The sequence below is a fragment of the Chlorocebus sabaeus genome, chromosome 1 (genome assembly GCF_047675955.1).
Source record: "Chlorocebus sabaeus isolate Y175 chromosome 1, mChlSab1.0.hap1, whole genome shotgun sequence".
Lineage (NCBI taxonomy): Eukaryota > Metazoa > Chordata > Mammalia > Primates > Cercopithecidae > Chlorocebus > Chlorocebus sabaeus.
Window position 1 is genome coordinate 15,148,069 of NC_132904.1, and position 23,540 is coordinate 15,171,608.

Sequence of the window (23,540 nt, forward strand, 5' to 3'; positions counted from 1 at the left end):
CCTCAGTTTGCTCCAATGTAAAATGAGACTAAGACTTTATCTTCGGGTTGTTGTGATGATAAAACAAGAAACTGTATGAAACGTCTCAGCACATGATAAACACTCAAAAGGTAGATATTTAAAGTCACCCAGCAAGACTCCATCTCAAAAAAAAAAAAAAACAAGTGCTGAGCTGGATTTGGCCAGCAGAACTTTCTCAGCCAATATCCTAGGGGATGTTGATCCTGCAAGATGGAATAAACTTGCGTCCTTAAAGCTGAACAGAGCCACCCACCAGCCTGGAATACTCACTGTGGATACTTGCCAGAAAAAGAAAATCTTCATTCTTTAAGCTACACTATAGTTAAGTCTCTCTTGTTATAGAGACTTAGCATTTTACTTTACCTAATATATAGTCCATAACTCCAGACTATTCAGACCAGAGCCCCCTTCCATAGTCCTCACCTCTGTCCTTTTATTTTTTTTTAATTTCCATTTTTATTTTAGATTCAGGGGGTACATGTGCAGATTTGTCACAAGGATATATTGTGGGATGCTGAGGTTTGGATTCTGTTCATTCTGTCACCTAGATAGGAACATAGTACCCAATAGGCAGTTTTTCAGCCATTGCCCCCTCCCTCTCTCCCTCCTTTTGTGCACCTGTAGTCCCAGCTACTCAGGAGGCCAAGGTGACATAATATCTCTTATTCCCCAATATCTCTTATTCCCATCTTTATGTTCATGTGTACCCAAGATTTAGCTCGTACTTACAAGTGAGAAAATAAAATATTTGATTTTCAGTTTCTGCATTAATTTGCTTAGGATAATGGCCTCCCACTACATCCATGTTGCTGCATATAATACAATTTCATTCTTTTTCATGGCTGCATAGTATTCCATGGTGTATATGTATTGCGTTTTCTTTATCCAATCTACCATTGATGGACACCTAGGTTGATTCCATCTCTTTGTTACTGTGAATAGTGTCATGATGAACATATAAGTGCATGTGTCATTTTGATAGAACGATTATTTTACTTTGGGTATATACCTAGTAATGGGATTGCTGGTTTGAATAGTAGTTCTATTTTTCATTCTTTGAGAAATCTTCAAACTGCTTTCCACATGGCTAAACTAATTTACACTCCCACCAACAATGCACAAGCATTCCCTTTTCTCTGCAACCTCCCCAACATCTGTTATTTTTTAACTTTTTGATAATAGCCATTCTAACTGGCGTGAGATGGTATCTCATTATGTTTTCATTTGCACTTCTCTGATGATTAATGATGATGAGAATTTTTTCATGTTTGTTTACAGCTTGGATATCTTCTTTTGATAAGTGTCTTTTCACGTCCTCTGCCCACTTTTTAATGGGATTAATTTTTTTTTTCTTGTTGATTTAAGTCCCTTATAGATTCTGGATATTAAACCTTTGTCAGATGTATAGTTTGTAGATATTTTGATTTGTTAGTTTACCTGTTTGTCTTGTCAACAGTTTATTTTACTGTGCAGAAGCTATTTAATTAAGTCCTACTTGTCAATTTTTGTTTTTCATTGCAATTGCTTTTGAGAACTTAGTAATAAATTCTTTCCCAAGACCAATGTCCGGAAGGGTATTTCCTAGGTCTTCTTCCAGGATTTTTTAATATTTTGAGGTCTTACATTTAAGTCTTTAATCCATCTTAATTTTTGAATATGGTGATAAGTAGAGGTTCAGTTTCAATCTTCTGCATATGGCCAGCCAGTTTTCCCAGCAGTTTATTGAGTAGGGAATCTTTTGTCAACTTTTTCAAAGATCAGTTGGTAGCAATGTGCAGCTTTATTTCTGGGTTCTCTATTCTGTCCCATTGGTCTATGTGTCAGTTTTTGTACTAGTACCATGCTGTTTTGGTTACTGTAGCCTTATAGTATAGTTTTAAGTTAGATAATATGCCTCCAGATTTATTTTCTTGTTTTCATTGTTGTTGTTGTTGTTTTTGCTTAGGATTGCTTTGGCAATTTGGGCTCCTTTTTTGCTTTCATATGAATTTTATAATAGTTTTTTCTAATTCTGTGAAAAATGACATTGATAGTTTAATAGAAATAGCATTGAATCTGTGGATTGCTTTGGGCAGTATGACCATTTTAATGATATTGATTCTTCCAATCTGTGAGCATGGAATGTTTTTTCATTTGTTTGTGTCATCTCTGATATTTTTAGCATTGTTTTGTGGTTCCCCTTATAAATATCTTTCACTTCCTTGGTTAGTTGTATTCCTAGGTATTGTATTTTTTGTGGCTGTTATAAATGGAACTGCATTCTTGATGTGGTCTCAGCTTAAACATTATTGACCAACCTGTTTTTAAATATCAAAGGCAAGGAAACTGGGTTCCCACCTGCCTCCTCACTGTCCCTTCCAAAACTTGAGAGAAAAGACTCGACCCAGAGCTCCCTTCACTTCCTTGTTCCTAAGACTGTAGATGAGAGGATTCAGCATGGGCGTGACGATAGAGTAGAAGACAGATACCACCTTGTTGAAGTTGATGGAGGAAGTCACCTTGGTCCGGACATACATAAAGAAAAGAGTGCCATAGAAGAGGCTCACCACAGTCAGGTGAGCTGCACAGGTAGAGAAGGCCTTCCAGCGCTCAGCAACTGAGCGGATGTGCAGCAGTGTCCAGACAATGTTGCCGTAGGACACAGCAATGACCGTAGAGGAGGCCAGTAGCACAGCCAGAGACACCAGGAAATCCACAGTCTCCTTCCAAGTGACATCTGAGCACGACAAGGCTAGCAAGGGTGAGGCATCACAGAAGAAGTGGTCGATGACATTTGGGCCACAAAATGTTAGCTGAGACATGAGGTAGATTGGCAAGATGGGTGTGAGGAAGCCTACCAGCCAACAAGCAGCTGCCAGACAGATGCAGGTGCCCCAGGACACCAAAGACCCATAGTGGAGAGGCATACAAATGGCCACATAATGATCATAGGCCATGGCAGCCAGTAGGAAACACTCAGTTGCCCCAAGGAAGGTGAAGATGAAGAGCTGGGACAGGCAGCCAGCATAAGAAATATTCTTGCCACCATCCACTCCAATAAAACCAGCCAGCATCTTGGGTACTGTAACAGAAGTGTACCAGATTTCAAGGCAAGACAAATGTGTCAGGAAGAAATACATGGGTCTCCAGAGTCGGTGGTCCAAGCCCACCACTAAAATGATGGCCAAATTCTCTACCAAGGTGAACAGGTACATGGTGAGGAAGAGTATGAAGAAGAGGAGGTGTGCTTCATGAATGCCAGCAAAGCCCATCATGACAAATTCAGTTACCTGGGTCCAGTTTTTGGTATATGGCTGCATCTGTGGCAGTGAGAGCTCAGCAAACTCATAGCCTCATAGACAATGAAAGCTCAAAGAGAACCTGTGAGGTTGGAGGATGTTGTACTAAAATGCCTTTCACTTCAGAAGAAAAACATGATGTAAAGACCCTGTTCTTACCCTCAAAGAATTTACAGTACATGAGGGACATGAGAAAACAAAAATATCAGTACAAAATGAAATGCACTGGCTAAGAATAAGACAGGGTACTATGGGCAGAAATAGCGGGGAAGCTCAACCAGTCTTGAGAAATCTTCCTGGAGAGAAGACTGTCTAAAGCTGAACCTGAAAAGGAAGTATAAGTTAGTGAGACAAAAGGTAGAGATAGAGAGAAGACATAGCAAGTGTAACATTCCAGACACCAGACAGGAGACTGTGCATTTGGGAAATTTCAAGTAGAGACAGTTTACCATAGAATTCAACAGCTTGATTTCCCAAGCAAGCATACCTGGCTTCAAAACCCAACATAAAAGAGAACCCAACAGAGTTGTTGTGAAAATGTAAGTTAAATAATTCCTGTAAAGCACTTAGCATCATGTTTGAGTCAATAAATGTCAAGGGGGAAATCTACATGTTGACTTCTCCTGGAATAATAGAGAGACAGAAAGTGACTGTTTCTGAGCCCAAGAAGTAGGCTGGGACACCATGAAGGGCCAGCAACCAAATTAAGGGAAAGGAAAAAGCTGAGCTTCAGTCTAAAGGCCACAGGGAGCCTTTAAGAATTATAAGCAGAGAAGCAATGCTATTCTTTTTACCCCTTAGAAGGGGCAGGTTTGGAGGGGAACAAGGTAAGAGGCAGAAGCTGGGCACGGTGGCTCACGCATGTAATCCCAGCACTTTGGGAGTCCAAGGCAGGCAGATCACCTGAGGTTGGTTGTTCAAGATCAGCCTGGCCAACATGGTGAAACCCTGTCTCTACTAAAAGTACAAAAGTTAGCCCAGTGTAGTGGTGGGCGCCTGTAATCCCAGCTACTCGAGAGGCTGAGGCAGGAGAATCACTTGAATCGGGGGGCAGAGGTTGCAGTGAGCTGAGATCATGCCACTGCACTCTAGCCTGGGTGACAGAACGAGACTCCATGTCAAAAAAAAAAAAAAAAAAAGGAGGAGGCAGGAAGGAAGGCTGGGTTAAGAGGTTGTTGCAAGTATAGCACGGAGTGATGGTGACTTTAACTGCAGAAATGCCAGTAGGAGAGTGAACATGACTGTTAAAAGACAGAATCAACATAATTGGGTTTGGATCCATACTGGGTTTGAATTTAAGCTTCAATATCAACTTGAAATATATGACCAATTCATGAATCCCATTCACTCATGGTCATATATTTCAAGTTGATATTGGAGCTAAATAATCCCATTTTTTAAAAAACAGATAATACAAAAGAGTTCCCAAGAGATTACTTCCTATCTCATTTTAGAATTAAATGAGAAAATATAATATCTCCATTTTTCTGCCAGTTTTAAAATACAGCCCCAAATTCTTGAACACTCTTCCCATCCAAAAGGAGGGTCTTTGGCCATTCCCATTGAATCTGGGTTCTGTGATGGCTTAACAACAGAATAAGGTGGAAGTGATGCTGTGCCAGTTTCCAGGCCCAGGGCTTGGAAACCATCAGTTTCCTCTTCTTGCTTCTTGAAACCCAGTCACAGCAGCATGAGGAAGCCTACGTAGCCTGTGGAGGTGCCTAAGTGAAGAGGAACTAAGTCCCTCAGCCCTCAGCCCTGGCCAAGCTTCCACTGACAGCCAGCACCAGCGTACCAGCCAGGTGAATAAGCTGTCTGAGAAACAGACCATTCAGCCCCCATTGAGCTGGCCAAGCTGACACCAGCCTTCCCTGCTGAGCCCTCCCCAAATTAAAAATCTGTAAGCTAAATAACTGATTGTTGTTTAAACCACTAAGTTTTAGGCCGCTTTGTTATGCAGTAACATAAATAAAGCAATTCTGTCCTAGTTGTGTAACTTGGGCAAATTATTTACTGTTTCTGACCCTTTGGAGAAAAAGAAATAATGTTTTGCTACAGTCATAGATTCCTGAACTGGAATTTGAATCCAGGTTTGCCAAGGTCTAAAGCCCTTGTTCTTTCCCCTGTAAATAATTAGCAAGTTCCTTCTGGCTTCAGAATTCCTGGCAATGAAAGCATGTAGAGATACAAAATCAGAAATAAACAAGTTCAAAGTTTTCAGATTTCTGCGTGCGTCTTCACCATGCCTAACATCCCCACAGAGGGATGTCTATAAACATCGGCTTCCTCTCACATAATTGCATTGCAGCCCCAGACACTTCATGCTTCTGTTGGCTCAAGGAAATTTCAGGACGCAATTCCCTCCCATTTATCTCGTTTGCAACCTCATTTACAATGTAGCAGCCTCCAAACAATGATCACCTTTCCCAATGGAAATACTGCACACAGATGCTCTAGCAGTTTGACTTGACTTACTGTGTTAGACAGTTTCATAGTCAAACTCTCTGAAAAAGTCATTATTTTTCATAGATCATGGAGAGAATGAGATTTAGAGTCAAACAGCTCTGGGATCAAGCCCTGCATCTGCAATTTACTAGCTCGGTTGTGTCATCTATAAATTCTTACTATTATTTCTAAATCTTACCTGTCCTTTCAGCTGTGACTCAAGTTTGATAGTCCTGTCTTCACTAGGAAGCCTTTTTCCTTACCTCATTCCTCCAAACTTGTAAGCAGGTCAAGCAAACAAATGCACAGGGCACCTGTTCTGACCTAGGAACCACGGTGGAGGGTACAGATGCCCCCAGCCTCTACCCCAGGGCCTGCTACAGAGCAGGTACCCCCAACATCCACCCTGAGACCTGGTGCAGAGCAGGTGCCCCCAGCATCCACCCTGGGGCCTGGTACAGACCAGGTTTCTCCAGCATCACCGTGGAGGCTGGTACAGAGCAGTTTCTCCCACCAGCTGCCCCAGGGCCTGGTACAAAGCAAGTACCCCAAGCATCTATCTCAGGGCCTGGTACACAGCAGGTGGCCCCAGCATCCACCCTGGGACCTGGCGCAGAGCAGGTGCCCCAGCACCCACCCTGGGACCTTGTACAGATGCCCCTGAACATCCACCCTGGGGTCTGGTACATAGCAGGTGCCCCAGCATCCACCCTGGGACCTTGTACAGATGCCCCCAAACATCCACCCTGGGGTCTGGTACAGAGCAGGTGCTCCAGCATCCACCCTGGGGCCTGATACAGATGCCCTCCCAGCACCCACCCTGGGACCTTGTACAGATGCGCCCCCAACATCCACTCTGGGGCCTGATACAGAGGCCCCCCTACCCGCAACATCCACCCTGGGGCCTGATACAGATGCCCCCGCAACATCCGCCCTGGGGTCTGGTACAGAGCAGGTGCCCCAGCATCCACCCTGGGGCCTGATACAGATGCCCCCCGTAACATCCACCATGGAGCCTGATACAGAGCAGGTATTACTTTTTAATGCTTTCAGAGCTCTGATCCATGGCTTAGAGAGAGGGTGCTAGAACCTGTGGGCTTTGTATCAGTCCCAGATTAGCTACATTGAAAGGGTCTGCTCTTGTTTCTCAAAAACTGAAGGAGGAGTAAAGAAGTAGGATACAAGAGAAAAGGAGAGAGGGAGAGCCAAGGGCTAACTTTTTATCCGCTTGTACCCAGGCAATGATGCATTTCACCTGTGGACTGAGATTTTTAAGAACAGGAGTGTCTTCCCCACTATCTCTTTCCCCATCATAGAGCCAAGAGCTGGCAGGATCCTAGATTCCTAGGGAAAACGACTCACTTCTTCCTGGAGCAGGGGTTACCCAACATTTTCTGTAACAGATCGGATTTAAATAGTTTAAGCTTTATGAGCCACAGGCAGTTTCTGCCACACATTCTTCTCTGTGGGTTTTTTTGTTTGTTTTTGCAATTCTTTAAAATGTAAAACCCTTTCTTAGCTCATGGGCCATACACAAACAGGCTACAAGCTGGATTTGGACCATGGGCTGTAATTTGCCAATCCCTGCCCTTGACTCACATAGGACTGTCTCATGAGCGAAAAAGAACACCACCTTACTGTGTTAAGCAGTAGTTACCCTACTTTATGGACACACATACCACCTATGCCACCACCAAGCAGCCAGACTGTTCCCAAATTATTTATTGTCTCTTGTTCTGCAGAGAAATGGGGGATGGGGGACAACTGATATCCGGGGTTTGGTTGGACACGCGTGAGCAATTGCACCTGCACTGAAGCCCAGTGAGTCCTTATTGCTCCTCCTACCCTAATGTTAATTAACAAACTGCAAGGGAACCTTTTCTTGAATTCCAAATCAGAAACCCAAAATCTAAACTGAACGATTCTAGAAAAATGCTTGAATCTCCATCAGCTCTTCCTCTACTGCCTGACACTCAATTGCATTCTTTGAGAGACTCAAGAAATGAACTCAAGTTGTCAAATAGATCAGATTGATATATGGAGAACAACATTCAAAGAGTTTAAATGAATAAAATAATTTTTTAAATGTCTCATTACTTCTTTTGCTAGTGTATATTAATGCACATTCATTCATTAAAAAGATTAAGAGAATACTCGCTTCGGCAGCATATATACTAAAACTGGAATGATACAGAGAAGATTGGCATGGTCCCTGCATGAGAATGACACACAAATTTGTGAAGCATTCCATATTTTTTTTATTTGTGATACAGAGTCTCATTCTGTTGCCCAGGCTGGAGTGAAGTGGCACAATCTTGGCTCACTGCAACCTCCGCCTCCCAAGTTCCAGTGATTCTCCTCCCTCAGCCTCCCGAGTAGCTTGGATTTCAGGCACATACCACCACATCCAGCTAATTTTTGTATTTTTAATAGAGACAGGATTTCACCACATTGGCCTGGCTGGTCTCAAACTTCTGACCTCAAATGATCCACTCACCTCGACCTCCCACAGTGTGGGGATTACAGGCATGAGACACCATGCCCAGCCATGTTCCATAGTTTTAACAAGCCTGCACATGTACCCCCTGAACATAAAAGTTGAAAAAAAAATAAAAAGATTGAGAGAGAGAATCTCACAGCTATCTAACTCCTGGAAATTTTTGAACCTATTAATTTGCTAACTCAGTGAACTGGTTTATCCACAGTTCTACGCCTGCCAGTTCCTCATTCAAGCATTCTTCAAGGAGACCCTGAGTGCCAGGCATGGTACTAGGCATCAGGCCTCTAACCCAAAATGAGTTGCAAGTCCTGCCTTTTAAGAACCGCATCTTTTAGGAAAGATAGAGAAGTATTCAAGGGTTAGGACAGAGATGTGATGAGCTAATTGCAATGTGTCTGGTAGAACAAAGTAGGGGGCAGTGAAGTTGGCATAGAAGGAAGACAGGACAGGTAAGATCAAGAAACAATTTCCCAATTAAATCACACTGAGGGTGGGGGACGGTGGAAAGAAGGCAATCCCTAACTGACAAAGCCAAGTGCAGTGGAGGGAGGGGGAGGCACCCCAGCAAGCCAGGGGGGAGGCAGGTGGAAGTAGCTAATATGCCCAGAGGAATCGTTAGAAGAGGTTGTGGGGTCCACGGACAGAGTCAGGAGAGCATAGTGGTTAAGGCTACATTCAGGCATTAGACCACCTGATGCCTTCAAATCTCAGCTCTACCACCTTCTAACTGTAATCAGATGAAAGCAACCTAGATGGGAGGCAATGCCTAACCCAACAATGAATTTCTGATGGAATCATTTAAGACATCAGAGACACGTCTCATGAGAAACTATTTCTGAACAAGAGTTTCAGAGCATCCAAATTCTACTCCTCTTCCCCACCCCCCCCCCCCCCGCCCCAACACTTCTTCGGGTCGTGTGTTGGTAGAAAGATGAGCTTCTCTCCAAAAAAAAGGAGAAAGGAGTCAGGGCATGGTGGCTTAGGCCTGTAATCCCAACACTTTGGGAGGCCAAGGCAGGCAGATCACAAGGTCAAGAAATCGAGACCATACAGGCCAACATGGGGAAACCCCGTCTCTACTAAAAATACAAAAATTAGCTGAGTGTGGTGGTGGGCGCCTGTAGGACATGCCCTACAGTAGCTGGGCAGGGCGCCCCAGCTACTCAGGAGGCTGAAGCAGGAGAATCACTTGAACCCGGAAGGCGGAGGTTGCAGTGAGCTGAGATCGTGCCACTGCACTCCAGCCTGATAACAGAGCAAGACTCCGCCTCAAAAAAAAAAAAAGAAAGGAAGGAAGAAAGGGTCATTTATGAAGCCCCTCCCATGGGCTAGATTCTGATGAGCTGATACTATCTTGCTTCATCCCCACAATACTGTGCTATGATCCTATGAACTATTCCTGATATAGAGGTGTTACTTGTCTTGGTTTTCATGCAATTGAAATAACTGAAGGCTCAGAGAGACCGTAAGTAACTTGCACAAGATCAAAGAACTACATGGCACAGAGAAGAGCCAAACCCCAGAGCTTCTGACAAAAAAGCCTATGCTTTCCCTCCACACCGTGCCATTATCCTCTGCCATTTCATTTCAGCCGATGACGACGTGCCTGCAACCCTGGCTCCCTGCCCTGACTCGGAGGTTAATTTCCCTGCAGCTCAGAGCCCCGCCAAGGCTGGAGGAATATCCCACAGGCTCCAGTGAGCTGCAAAGCACAGTCACACTCCCAGGGCTATTAACAGCATCCGCTTCCTCTCCAGGGTTCAGGGAACTTTATCCACCAAGTGCCATGCAGGGAAAAAGCGGTCAGCTGGAGAGGAGAGGGTCACACGGGGCAATCACTAAATAAGGAGAAAGGCCGCACAGGAACTTGGCCCAATTTGATGTCCTCAAAAGATAGTGCTCCCTGGCTAAGATTTTCCCTAACAAACATGGAAAAACAGTTTGAAGCCCATGCACAAACATTAAAACTTGGTTTCTGCAGCTATTAGCTTGTGCAGCTACATGACAAGCCTGGTGAGAGAGGCTGGACTTCTCCCTCTTTCAGTTCTCTCCACCTGGCATCTAGGGGACCGGTCCCAAAAAGTGAAAGGAACTGGAAAAGAAACTTACTAAGATCCAGGAAATGATTTCAAAAAAACAGCCAGCAAACCAAGGTGAGCAGGCACAGCGGGTAGGTGTCATGAGACAGACAGCGGGGCTAGGAGATGCCCAGGATGAAGCCCAGAGACCTGCTGTCTGATTCCTCTTGGGTCCAGCTCATCGCATGCCTGCTTCCCCACTACCGCTGCAACGTGACAGCAGCAGCACATCTCATTTTCCAACATGCAGACAGCCCCCTGTGGTAACAGCACCGTCTCTGAAATCGGTAGAGCTGCATTTGACCGTACCTCCGTCAGACCGTAGCTGTGAGCTTGTGACTTTGTGAGTTTGATCTTGCTGAGCCTCAGTGTCTTCATCTTCAATTGGGGAGGATAACATGTACATTGCTGGGCTGGACCAAAGACGGAAGGAGATGGCATTAAGGGAAAGTTAGGGCCTTTGCTCCTTTTGCTCCCTCTACCATCTCTGTGTGGCTTCCTCCTGCACTTCCTTCAATTCCCTGCACAAGGCCAGCTTAACAGAGAGGCCCCTTCTGACCACCTATCTGAAAACGCAATTCCTTTCACTCTCTGATTCTCTTCTCAGTTTGATTTTTTGCGTCACAGCCTCATTGCCATCTGGTAGGTATTTGTTTATCTGTAACATCACGCACACACACACATACACACACGTTCATGCAAAAGGAAGCTCCTTGAAGATAGTGCCTTTGTTTGTTCATCACTGTATTGCCAATGCCAAAAGAGTCACTGGCATGTAGTCTACACGCAGTCAATATACAGTGATGTAATCAAAGAATGGTTGCATGCTCCTGGCATCCTGCTGACCCAGCGTACTTAGTTTCCTTTCCATTTCTAGCTACCTGTTTTCAAGGAAACTGAAAGAAAAGGAAGTTCACCAATACTTTCAGAAAAGTCAATCAATTTGGGTGTTGTCCATGCGATTACTGCCCATGGACTCTAAGACTGACAATGCCTGCGGGAATGACGTCTTGTATATCTGGAGCAGCCTGCTCTCATGGCCTTGGGTGGGAGGCAAACTGAATTGATTTCTACATATAATTTCTTTTTCTTAGCTACAGAATTTAATTTTACATTTCCCGGAAAGCTGTACTCTATCAGCTGTTTTCAAACTCTGTTCCACCAAGTCCTAGATTTGCTTAGTTGCCAGGTAGCTGGCAAGATGAAGGGACCTAGCATGTGGGGCTCTCAAAAGCCCTGCTTCAACCAGCTAGTAAGTGACAGAGTCCAGATGAGAATCCAGCCCAGTCTGACTCCAGAGCCCACCATCTTTCCATCATACCACCTCCCCAGGGAGGCTGATATTCCTAAAATAAAATCTGATCAATTAACTGGGTACTTCTGTCATTATTCCAGGGGCTTCAATACTGAGCACATACAATCTGTTCCTCAAAGCTACTGATATATAGTCTCCCTATGATGGGAACAAATGGGAAATTGAGGTATACGAAAATAAGTGGGAGGCTTCTCCAGCCATTTATATGACAGAGATCCCAGACCAAAACCAAGCCAGAGAGTCCACCATAGCAGACAGGAACCAAGGTGAGAATCAAGCTTTCTGAGCTTCTAGCTCCTAATCTCCAGGCAGGAATAACACCTATTCTTGTCGCCTCTCAGAACATTCTGTGAATTGATGGGATAGTGGATGTGCGGGTTCTTTGAAACTTGAAAGTTACACTCTGGTAAAACCTGTTTACTCTTTTGCTTCCATTGCTTATGGACTATGTGATGACCACAGAATTTCAATAAAGGGACAGCATGGGAATGGCCATCTGGTGGGACTCTGGGAATCGTCATGAAGCTGCCCTGGAATAACAAAAGCAAATTGATTTTCTTTAGATTGTAGGTTTATTTGAGGTGGCTTGAGGAGGCAAACAGAGATGAAGGAGAACTAAAACCCCACAAAGTCTCTTGGCACCCCTACTCTATATGAGCTTAAACAAATCAGTTGAATTCTGTGTGCCTCCATTTTCTCACTTGAAAACTGAGTTGATATTTAAAACCACAATGACTCTGTAAAAGAGCTTTTGGGCTGGGCGCAGTGGCTCACACCTGTAATCCCAGCACTTTGCGAGGCCGAGGTGGGTGGACCACTTGAGGTCAGGAGTTCAAGACCAGCCTGGCCAACATGGTGAAACCCTGTCTCTACTGAAAACACAAAAACTAGCCAGGCATGATGGCACACACATAGCAATCCCAGCTACTCAGGAGGCTGAGGAAGAACTGCTTGAACCTAGGAGGTGGAGGTTGCAGTGAGCTGATATCACACCACTGCACTCCAGCCTGGGTGACAGAAGGAGACTCTGACTCAAAAAATAAAAATAAATAAAATAATTTAAAAACTAAATTTAAAAAGTTTTTTTTAAAAAAGAGGTTTTGAACAAAAAAAAAAAATGAGATTACAAACTGAGAAAACTCTGACGAAAAGATCGGGCTATACGGAAGTCAGGAATCATACCTCTAGATTTGGTATCCATTTGATTGATAACATTCCTTCCATGCACCACACCTAGGGTGCTCTTTGGATATGGGCCTCTAGAGGAGCCACGTACCTGCCTCCCACTGCTTCTCTAGTTTCCTAGTGTCTTCTCTGGCTGAAGCACCAAGGCCAAGCATACCCAGAACCTTGGAACTGGTGGCCAGGACAGGTTATTGAATCCCACTGAGGAACAGAGACCCCAAATTCAAGGATCACAGCTTCTCTGAACCAAAGGGAGAGGGCACAGATCTGCCACTGGCTGAACTGGAAAGAGAAGAAACAAGAATTGTCGCTGGCTATAAAATGCCTCATACTCCACGTATGTGCCTATAACTCCCCTGGGGGTGACCCATGGGACCAGTTCTCCATGGAGGTTTAAAGCTCTCAGACAACAAAGAAAAGAAAATAATAAATTATGAAAAACTTTGTCCCAGAGGGTATGCAGAAGCTATGTGGGAGTCCCAAATCTGTAGATTAGGATGACGGATGCCTCAGAGTGGAGGATGAGGGGCCAACCAGCGAAGATTCCGTGACAGCTAGACTCTTTGCCAAGGTCTCTGGCTCCAAACTATTCTAGAATATGGTGACATGAAATCTAGAGAGTTCAGATTTATCATGGATGCAGTGAGGCCTTCCTCATTAGAGAGGGTCAGATATCACCATCCACCTACCTGCCCCCTATCCCCACTCTTGGAAAATAATCTTCAATGATAACACCAGACATCACTGAGTAACCACTCTGGGCCAGGCTCTATGCAATACAGATGTGAAGTACCAGCTTCAACCCTTAAGGAGCTTACAATTCCATAAAGGCTGTGACTTAGGGTCACTTTTATCCTGAATGTTACTGTGCCAAATTGCCTTCCTTTCAAAGAGTTACTCTGGGGCATTTGATGATTGTTTACAGACTGAGCAATTGTTTTCCCCAAAAGGGAAATATGGTGTTATTTCAATATAAAGCAAAAAGAACATCAGAGATGGTGAGTATCCACTATGTTTGATCACAAAAGCCAACCAGACCAAGCTGGCAAAGCCCAAAGGCAATATAGATGACTTGTTCTTTAACACATCCTCAATGCATAGGACCATTTTCTTTGATCCTATGTCCAGCCTTAATGTTTCAGGTGCAAATACCTTGTCTTCTCAACTAAACAATAAAGATCTTTTACGACAGGGCCATGTCTTATATTTTCTGCATTCCCAAAGAGCCTAGTGCAGTACTGCTTGGTGTAAAACATCATAGACTTGTGATAAAAGAAAAAGTTTAGCTGAATTAAATTTAAAGGAGTTTAGTTGAGCAATGAACAATTCGTGAATTGGGCAACCCCCAGAATCACAGCAGATTCACAGAGACTCTGGGGTGCCTCGTGATCAGAACAAATGTGTAGACAAAAAAGGTAAAGTGACATACAGAAATCGGAAGTGAGGTAGAGAAACAGTGACATTGGTTCCAGCTCAGCGTTTGCCTTATTTGAACGCAGTAACATTCAGCAGTCTGTGAGTGGTTGAAGTATGGCCACTAAGATTAGCCAACACTCAGCGATTGTTACAGGTGCACACTAGTAAGTTGTGTTTTCAATTTTATGTATTATGACGATGAGGTCTACAAAATTGTATATAATTCTCATTCCACCATAATCTATTACGCTAGGTTACAGCTCATCCACGAGGACTCAGCTGTAGAAGTACCGGAGGCCTTCTCAGGCCATATTTAGTTTGCTTTAACACTTAGACTTGAATCCTACATAAGCCTCTTCATAGACTTGCTACCTCTCTAAAATTAGGAAAATAAAACTACACGACAAGGATGTAGTCAGAGATAAATAAGGAAACAACGTTGAGGGCTTTGTCCACCTGACAGTAGACATAAGATGGTTATATCACGACACTTCAGCCTGCTCGAGGCAGGAAGGATGTTGAACCGTGCCGTATCTGCATTCCCACTCAATGGAAAAACCTCTTTGCAGCTCTGACCCAATCTGTCAATGACTCTCCCTCTGCAAATCTAAAAAATAAAAAAAAAAATTAATTTAAAAATCCTCTTCTGCACTCACATGTGAGGCTGATCAAGAGCAACTAGGAAGAACATTATGTCCGCAGGCCAAGGACATTCAGAGGGAAACAGCCACCTGGAGAACAAAGGAAAACGAGGCAAACTCCAAACCTCTGCTCTCCAGCCCAGGCCCCATTGGTTCCTGCCTTTCTCCTCTCCTTTCACCTTCTGAAATACCATGTCCCTCTGGCTTTACAGCGTAAACCAGTCCAGCCTTGAAAGCTCCTTGAGTGTTGCCACTCTATCTGTTGTCCCAGTTTCACATCACAAAAGTTCAGAAACTGAGCAATTAAAGGCAGAATTCTCCTGTGTGTGTGAAAGTAATAAGAGAGGCTTCGAATGATCATATTCCTATTATTTTCCTCTGGCCCAAGGAATCAAATATCCCAAACCTAGAAACCGAGACGCATTGGAGGAGGGGCTACAGAACCAACACTGGCAAAGGAAGGACACAGACTAGAGCAAAAAGCCAAGAGCCTTCACCACTCCTCAGAGAAGAGATTTGAAATCATTCGTTGTACTTCCAATTTTAATATATTATGATGATGAGGTCTACAAGATCATATATAAATCTCATTCCACAGTACAGGCTCAATCTCAACACGATGTTTTTCAGCCTTAACAGCACTCAGAAACAGAGTCTAGCATAGTATTTTTTGCAGGCATTTCTTTTCATTGTATTTTTATCATGAAATAATTGAACTTTATACGCAAGAAGGAACATAATATAATGTTTACTACTGTCTAACTTTATCAATTATTAATTTTTGGCAATATTTATTCCACATCCTTTTTTGTAAAAGTATGATTGATAGACTGAGAGACACACAGACATATATATATTTACAGATGATGATGATGATAATGATGAAGATAGATAAATCAATGATAGAGATAAAAATGTAGATATAGTTGAGGCCTTCTCTTTGTTTTCAGTCCCATCACCCTTGCACCCTCCCCTCCTCTTCAGAATTAACCAATATGGTAAATTCAGTATTTATCATGCTCACAAATGATTCATACTATTTGTTATCCATGAATATTTTATTTTTTTTGCATATTTTAAAATAGGTATAGTGGATTAACTTCTATACTTTGCAATTTGCTTTCTTCTTAGAGCATTGTTTTTAATATTTTTATGTTGATACTTGCAGCTCTAGCTCATTCATTTTAATTTCCATGTATATTCTGTTGTATTTTTAAAAACTATATACTTATTCATTCTCTCAGTAGGCATTGAAGGTGTATCTAATTTTCTACTATTCCTCACAATAAACATTCTCATGACTGGTCTCATTGTGCGCATCTGCAAAAGTCTGTCTGAAGGAGTGGTTCTCAAAGTGTGGTCGCCTGCAGCAGCAGCATCACCTGGGATATGTTGGAAATGCAAATCCGCTCCTTCCTCAGACCTACTGCACCAGAAACTCTAGGAGTGGGGTCTAGCAATATGTGCTTTAACAAATCCTCCAGGTGATTCTGAATCAAGCTAAAGTTTGAGAACTGCTGCTTGAGGGTGACCTAAATAAACACATCTCACATCACTAAACAATGCTGAATTGCTCTCCAAAGGGGTGACCCCAACTATATAGCCATCTGCAGTGTGTCTGAGAGTTACCACATTTCTCATACAAAACCAGCACGATGTAATTGCAACCCTCTGACAGTTTCGGCCATCTGTGGGTTAGGCATCCTGTCAAATGTTTATTGGCCAAATGGATTCCCGTTCTTGTGTACTTTCATTTTTCTACTGAGTAGTTTTTAACCATTTTTTAGCAATTTGTAGACATTATTTGTGTTTTCTAAAAACTCATAGTCTGTTTTATAATCAATATGTTCCTGGTCTTCAACTTTGTCTATATTGAGTTTGCTGCTGTTGTTGTTTTCATTTGACATCTTTACGTTTTATGCAGTAAAATGTACAAATCTTTTCCTGTATGGCTTATGCTTTTGCACCTTGACTAAAATGTATTCTAAAAAATGTTTTTGATTTTTATACTCAGTCTTTAACGCAACTGGACTTGATCTTTGTGTATGCTAAGTAGATATTTAAATTTAGGAGCTTTTTCCATATTGATAATATCTTTCTCCATCAATTGATAATGTCACCTCTCATAAATCCAGATATTCAAGATATTTAACATCATGTGTGTTGACCAAGCTTTTGTTCTTAATATTACTTACCTATATATCTTTTCTTTATTTGGTGATAAATCTTGCTAGGGCTTACCTATTTCATCATTTTTCTTTTTTCCAAGAACAAACTTTTGGTTTTGTATCTTCTCTAATTTTCTACTTCCTTCATTTCTGCTCTTATATTTATTATCTCCCCCCTTCCACCTTCATAGACTGCTTCATTGTTCTTTTAAAGCTATTTTTAATATAATACAACACATTTATTTTCATTTTTTGTTTATAATAAACACAATTAAGCTATATATTTACCTGGAGACACCACTTTAATTAGATCATTCAAATATTTATACATTTATTATTGTTCAGTTATAAATATGTTATTAACATGGTATTTATTTCTTCTTTAATTCATGAGTTATTCAGAGTGTCATTCTTCAGTTTCCTGATAAGAGGAGAAAGAGAGTAGGATCGTTAAACCACTTTTTATCATTTAAATTATTTCTAATGTAATTGTGTGGTAAGATATGATCAGTATGATAGCAATTCTTTGAAAGTTGTTGAGATTTCCTCTTTGCCTTCATGTTCAAATTTTACAAAGGTTCTATCTGTACTTGAAAATAACATATGCACTTGAGTGTAAAATGTTTAGATACATACATGCACATATATCACACTTGCTAATTTTATTATTCAAAGCTGCTCTTCCCATTCTAATTTTTGTCTGCTTGATTTGTAAGTTGTGTTCGTCTCCTACTATGGTTTTTTTGACTTTCTCCTTATAATTCTGTCAACGTTTGCTTCATTTCTTTCAATGTTACAATATATGGTAATTGTATTAGAAGCATGTAATTTCATTATTGTTATATCTTCTTGATCTGTGGTTACATTTTTGTGTGTGTGGTTTCTCTCTTTATCCCTGAAATTTTTTTGCCTTAAGAACTCTTTTGTCTTATGTTAATTTTGCTACATTAACTTTTTTGTTAGTATTTGTGTTACACATGAATGCATGATTTTCTTTTTTACTATTCCTTTTAAATGTTTTTATAATTTCAACTTTTTTTTTAGTTTTGGGGGTACCCGTGCCGGTTTGTTTCATGGGTATATTGGATAATGCAGAGGTTCGGGGTACAATTTATCCCTCACCCAGGTAGTGAGCATAGAATCAAATGGTTTTGCAATCCTTTCTCTCTCCTCCATGCCTCCCGACTCTAGTAGTCACTAGTGTCTATTGCCACCATCTTTATGTCCATGAGTACTCAATGTTTAGCTTACACTTACAAGTGAGAAGATGCAGTATTCCTGTTTCTGTGTTAATTTGCTTAGGATAATGCCTTCCAGCTGCATTCATGTTGCTACAAAGGACATGATTTCATTCTTTGGTAGTATTCCATGGTGCCCGTGTATCACATTTTCTTTATTCAATCCACTGTTGTTGGGTACCTAGGTTGAGTCCATGTCTCTGCTATTGTGAATACTGCCATGATAGAATGATTTCTTTTCTTTTGCTCTTTGTTTTGTTTTGTGGGGTTTGTGTGTGTGTGTGGTTTTTTCAGGAGACAGAGTCTTGCTCTGTCACCCAGGCTGGAGTTCATTAGCACAATCTCTGCTTACTGCAACCTCCACCTCCCGGTTCAAGCGATTCTCCTGTATCAGCCTCCCCAGTAGCTGATATTACAGGCATGAACCACCACTCCCAGATAATTTTTGTGTAGAGACAGGGTTTCACCATGTTGGCCAGGCTGGTCTCCAATTCCTGACCTCAAGTGATCAACCAGCCTTGGCCTCTCAAACTGCTGGGATTACAGACGTGAGCCACCACACCCAGCCATTGCTTTTCTTTTGGATATATACTCAGTAATGGGATTGCTGCATCAAATTACAATTCTTTTTTTAGTTCTTTGAAAAATCTCCAAACTGCTTTCCACAGTGGCTGAACTAATTTACATTCCCACCGGCAGTGTCTAAATGTTTCCTTTTCCTCACAGCCTCATCAGCACCTGTTATTTTTTGACTTTTTAATATTAGCAGTGGCAAAAACCACAACTACTTTTGCACCAACCTAGTGTTAGCTATTCTAACTGGTATGAGATGATATCTTATCAGCGGTTTGGGAGGTTTTTGGTTTTGGTGTTTTTTTGCTGTTTTTGTTTTTGTTTTTTTTTTTTTTTTTGAGACAAGGTCTTACTCTGTCACATAGGCTGGAGTGCAATAGTGTGATCATGAGTCATTGCAGCCTCAAACTCCTGGCCTCAAGCAATCCTTCCATCTCAGCCTCCCAAGTACCTGGGACTACAGGTGGATGCCACTAAGCCTGGTTAATTTTTTAAAAAAAATTATTGCAATGATGGGGTCTTCCTATGGTGCCCAGCCTGGTCTCTAACTTCCTGCCTCAGCCTCCCAAAGTGCTGACATTATAGGCACGATTCCCTGAAGCTGGCCTCACTGTGGTTTTGATTTGCTTCTCTCTGGTGGTTAGTGGTGTTGAGCATTTTTTCATATGTTTATTGGCCACTCGTATGTATTCTTTTGATAAGTGTCTGTTCATGTCTTGTGCCCACTTTTTTTTTTTTTTTTTTTTGGACACAGTCTCGCTCTGTCACCCAGGCAGGCTGGAATGCAGTGGCGTGAACTCAGCTCACTACTACCTCTGCCTCTCAGGTTCAAGCAGTTCTCTTCCTCAGCCTCCCAAGTAGCTGGGATTACAGGTGCCCACCACCATGCCCAGCTAATTTTTGTATTTTTAGTAGAGATGGGGTTTCACCATCTTGGCCAGGCTGGTCTTGAACTCCTGACCTCGTGATCCACCCACCTTGGCCTCCCAAAGCGCTGGGATTACAGGTGTGAGCTACCACGCCTGCCTGTGCCCACATTTTATGGGGTTGTTTTTGCTTGTTGAATTAAATTCCTTATACGTTATGAATATTAGACCTTTGTTGAATGCAGTTTCCAAAAATTTTCTCCCATTCTCTAGGTTGTCTGTTTATTCTGCCTGCTAGTTTGTTTTGCTGTGCAGCTCTTAGGTCCCACTTACCGATTTTTATTTTTGTTGCAATTGCTTTTCATGATTTAGCCATAAATTCTTTCCCAAGGCTGATGTCCAGAATGGTGTTTTCCAGGTTTTCTTCTAGGATTCTTATACTTTGAGGTCTCACATTAAATCCTGGATTCACCTTGAGATGATTTTTGTATATGGCAAAAGGTAAGGATCCAGTTTCATTCTTCTGCATGTGACTAGCCAGCTATCCCAGCACCATTTATTGAATAGAGAGTCCTTTCTCCTTTGCTTATTTTTGTCAATTTGTTTCTGATCAGATGGCTGAAGATGTACGGCTTTATTTCCAGGTTTTTTATTCTGTTCATTGGTGTGTGATATGGTTTGGATTTGTGTCTCCGCCCAAATTTCATGTCGAATTGTAATCCCCAAGGTTGGAGGTGGGGCCTAGTGGGAGGCGACTGGATCATGGGAGTGGATTTCTCCCCTTGCTGTTATCATAATAGTGACGAGTTCTCAGGAGATCTGGTTGTTTAAAAGTGTATGGCAATTACCCCCTGTCCTTTCTGCTTCAGCCATGTAGGATGTGCCTGCTTGCCTTTCACCTTCCACCATGATTATAAGTTTCCTGAGGCTTCCCCAGCCATGCTTCCTAAAAAGCCTGCAGAACCATATGCCAATTAAAACTCTTTTCTTTATAAATTACCCAGTCACAGATAGGTCTTTATAGCAGTGCAAGAACAGACTAATACAATGTACGTGTCTGTTTTTGTACCAGTACTATGCTGTTTTGGTTACCATATCCTTGTAGTATAGTCTGAAGTCAGGTAAGGTGATGCCTCCAGCTTTGTTCTTTTTGTTTAGGATTGCTTTGGTTACTCAGGCTCGTTTTTGGCTCCATATGAATTTCAAAATAGTTTTTTTTAATTCTGTGAAATATTACAGTGGTGGTTTGATAGAAATCGTACTGAATCTGTAGATTGCTTTGAGTAGTATGGCCATTTTAACAATATTGATTCTTCCAACTCAAAAGCATGAAATATTTTTCCATTTGTGTATATCACCTGTGATTTCTTTCAGCTGGAGTTTGTAGTTCTCCTTGCAGAGATCTTTCACCTCCTTGGTTAAATGTATTCCTAAGTATTGGTGAGTGTGCGTGCGTGCATGTGTGTCTACTGTAAAGAGCCTTATGTTCTTGACTTGGCTCTCAGGCTGAATGCTATTGGTGTATAGAAATGCTACTGATTTTTGTACACCGATTTTGTATCCTGAAACTTTACTGAAGTTATGTATCCACTCTAGAAGGAGCCTTTTGGCAGAGTCTTTAAGATTTTCTAAAGATGGAATATCATCAGTGAAAGATAGGTTGACTTCTTTTTTCCTATTTCAATATATTTTACTTCTTTCTCATTCATGCTTGATTGCTCTGGCTAGGACTTCCCGTCATTTTCCAATTTTTTTATATTCAGCCCGTGTGTGTATGTGTATGTGTTCATTCTGTGTCTTGTAGAAAGCATAGAGTTGCATTTTGTTATTTGTTCATTTGATTGCTTCTCTTTTCATAGATAAATCAATCCATTTACACTTTTTTAATGTAGTCATTTATTTAGACTTCATCATAGTACCATATTTTGTGCTTTTTACCATCCTGTGCTTTTCCTCTTTTCTACCTTCTTTTGTTTGATAATGTGTATTTCATTCTGATTTGGAAGCCATAACTTTTATTTTATTATTTTAATAGCCACTCTGAATTTTTTAAACTACATACTTAACTAAAAATTTTTCCGTCAATGTTTAGACATTTAATTTCTTTCAACTGCAATAAGATCTTTAGTGTGCTTTAAGTGCCCCCCTACCTTGAACAACTTCTCCACCATGTTATTATTGTTTTTTAAGTTATAATTCTTAGGCTCTAACCATTAATTAAGATTTCCAACACTTTTCATCAATCTGTGCTCACTAGAATAACTCAGCTGTTTTGGAAGTGGGAGAGAAGTTTGCTTCTTGTATTCCACATTTTTCTCCTGCACACTTCTGTTTCTGAAACAAATTTTAATAGTGTTATAGTCTTATAATGTGTAGTAAAATCTTTTAGTATTTGTATGCCTAAAGATGATTTTATTTAACCGTCTTTCTTGAATAATAGTTTAGCTGATGGCAAAATTCTAGATTGACAGCTTTTTCCTTCAGTATTTCAAAGTGAATATTCCATTATCTTCTAATATCTGTTATAAGAAGTGTGCTGTCTGTCATTCCCCTGCTGTCCTCCTCTTGCATAGTTTTCATTTTTCTACTCTCTGTATTTCATTCTGAGTGAGTTCTTATCTTCTACCTTCCAATTCTCTAATTATTTATTTTCCTGTGTCTGATGTAGAGTTCATCCCATTCATTATGTATTTTAAAACTTATTTATTTATTTGAGATGGAGTCTTGCTCTGTCACCCAAGCTGAAGTGTAGTGGTGTGATCTCAGCTCACTGCAACCTCCGCCTCCCAGATTCAAGCAATTCTCCTGTCTCAGCCTCCCAAGTAGCTGGGACTACAGGCGCGCACGCCACCATGCCCAGCTAATTTTTTTGTATTTTTAGTAGAGATGGGGTTTCACCATGTTGGCCAGGCTGGTCTCGAACTCCTGACCTCAAGGGATCTACCCACCTCGGCCTCCCCAAGTGCTAGGATTACAGGCGTGAGGCACGGCGCCCAGCCTACTTTTTAATAAGGAGAACATTCATATGGTTCAAATCCAAAGGTTAAATAGGGTAAACAATGAAAAGTTCAACTTCGACTTCTTGCCACCCAGTTTCTCTTCTCGAAGGCAAACAATGTTATTAATTATTTTTATTTTTTCTGATAGCCTTTCTTTCTGATTCTTTTATTCTATGCATATGTGTGGAAATGGATGCACACATTCACACACAGAGACACACACACCCAAGAAGTTTTTTCTTCTTTTTATACACAAATGTGGCATACTCTGCATACTTTTCTTCATCTTGCTTTTGTTCATTTGACAAAACATTCACATCAATACATAATGGGCCTCGTCATCTACTAAAAGCCTTCATACTGTCCCTTTGAATGGATGAACATTATTACTTCACAAGTCCCTTGTAAAAGTTGTTTCCACTGTTTTGTTATTAATTCTGTACTAAATGACCTTATATATATAATTTTGAAAATGTGAGGTTTTGTCTGTACAATATATCCCTACCAATAAAATCAGTTTCTAAACACATGCATTTACAATTATGGGCATTTGAATTAAATTTTTAGAAAAACTTTCATTGTGTTCAATTTTTGAATAGGTAATATAAGCATACAGTACAAAATTCAAAAGGAACAAAAGTGTAAATATCAGATTATTATACTGTATATCCTCCTAGAAGTTATTGCATATATATATGGGCATATCTGTATATACAGGAATATTTCTTTGATGAAGATCAGTTAATGTTTTCTTCTGCATTGGAGCCTATGGAAATCAGATGGCTCTCTCCTTCTGATGAAGGCTCTCTCTCCTTGC

The 23,540-nt window shown here is 41.3% G+C and overlaps 1 protein-coding gene and 1 non-coding gene across 2 annotated transcripts; one reads left to right on the top strand and one right to left on the bottom strand.

The window, feature by feature from the left end:
* Positions 1 to 2,366: 2,366 nt before the first annotated feature.
* Positions 2,367 to 3,320, bottom strand: OR6Q1 (olfactory receptor family 6 subfamily Q member 1). The gene has a single exon (XM_037997602.2). The coding sequence runs from the start codon at positions 3,318 to 3,320 to the stop codon at positions 2,367 to 2,369; it is 954 nt and encodes a 317-aa protein (XP_037853530.2).
* Positions 3,321 to 7,894: 4,574 nt separating this feature from the next.
* On the top strand, positions 7,895 to 8,001 carry LOC119624545 (U6 spliceosomal RNA). Its single transcript, XR_005240711.1, has one exon. It is a non-coding gene; the product is annotated as a U6 spliceosomal RNA (small nuclear RNA).
* The last annotated feature ends 15,539 nt before the right edge of the window (positions 8,002 to 23,540 follow it).

Coding starts and splice junctions, on each gene's coding strand:
- OR6Q1 (XM_037997602.2), bottom strand. CDS start 3,320: ATGCAGCCATATACCAAAAACTGGACCCAGGTAACTGAATTTGTCATG.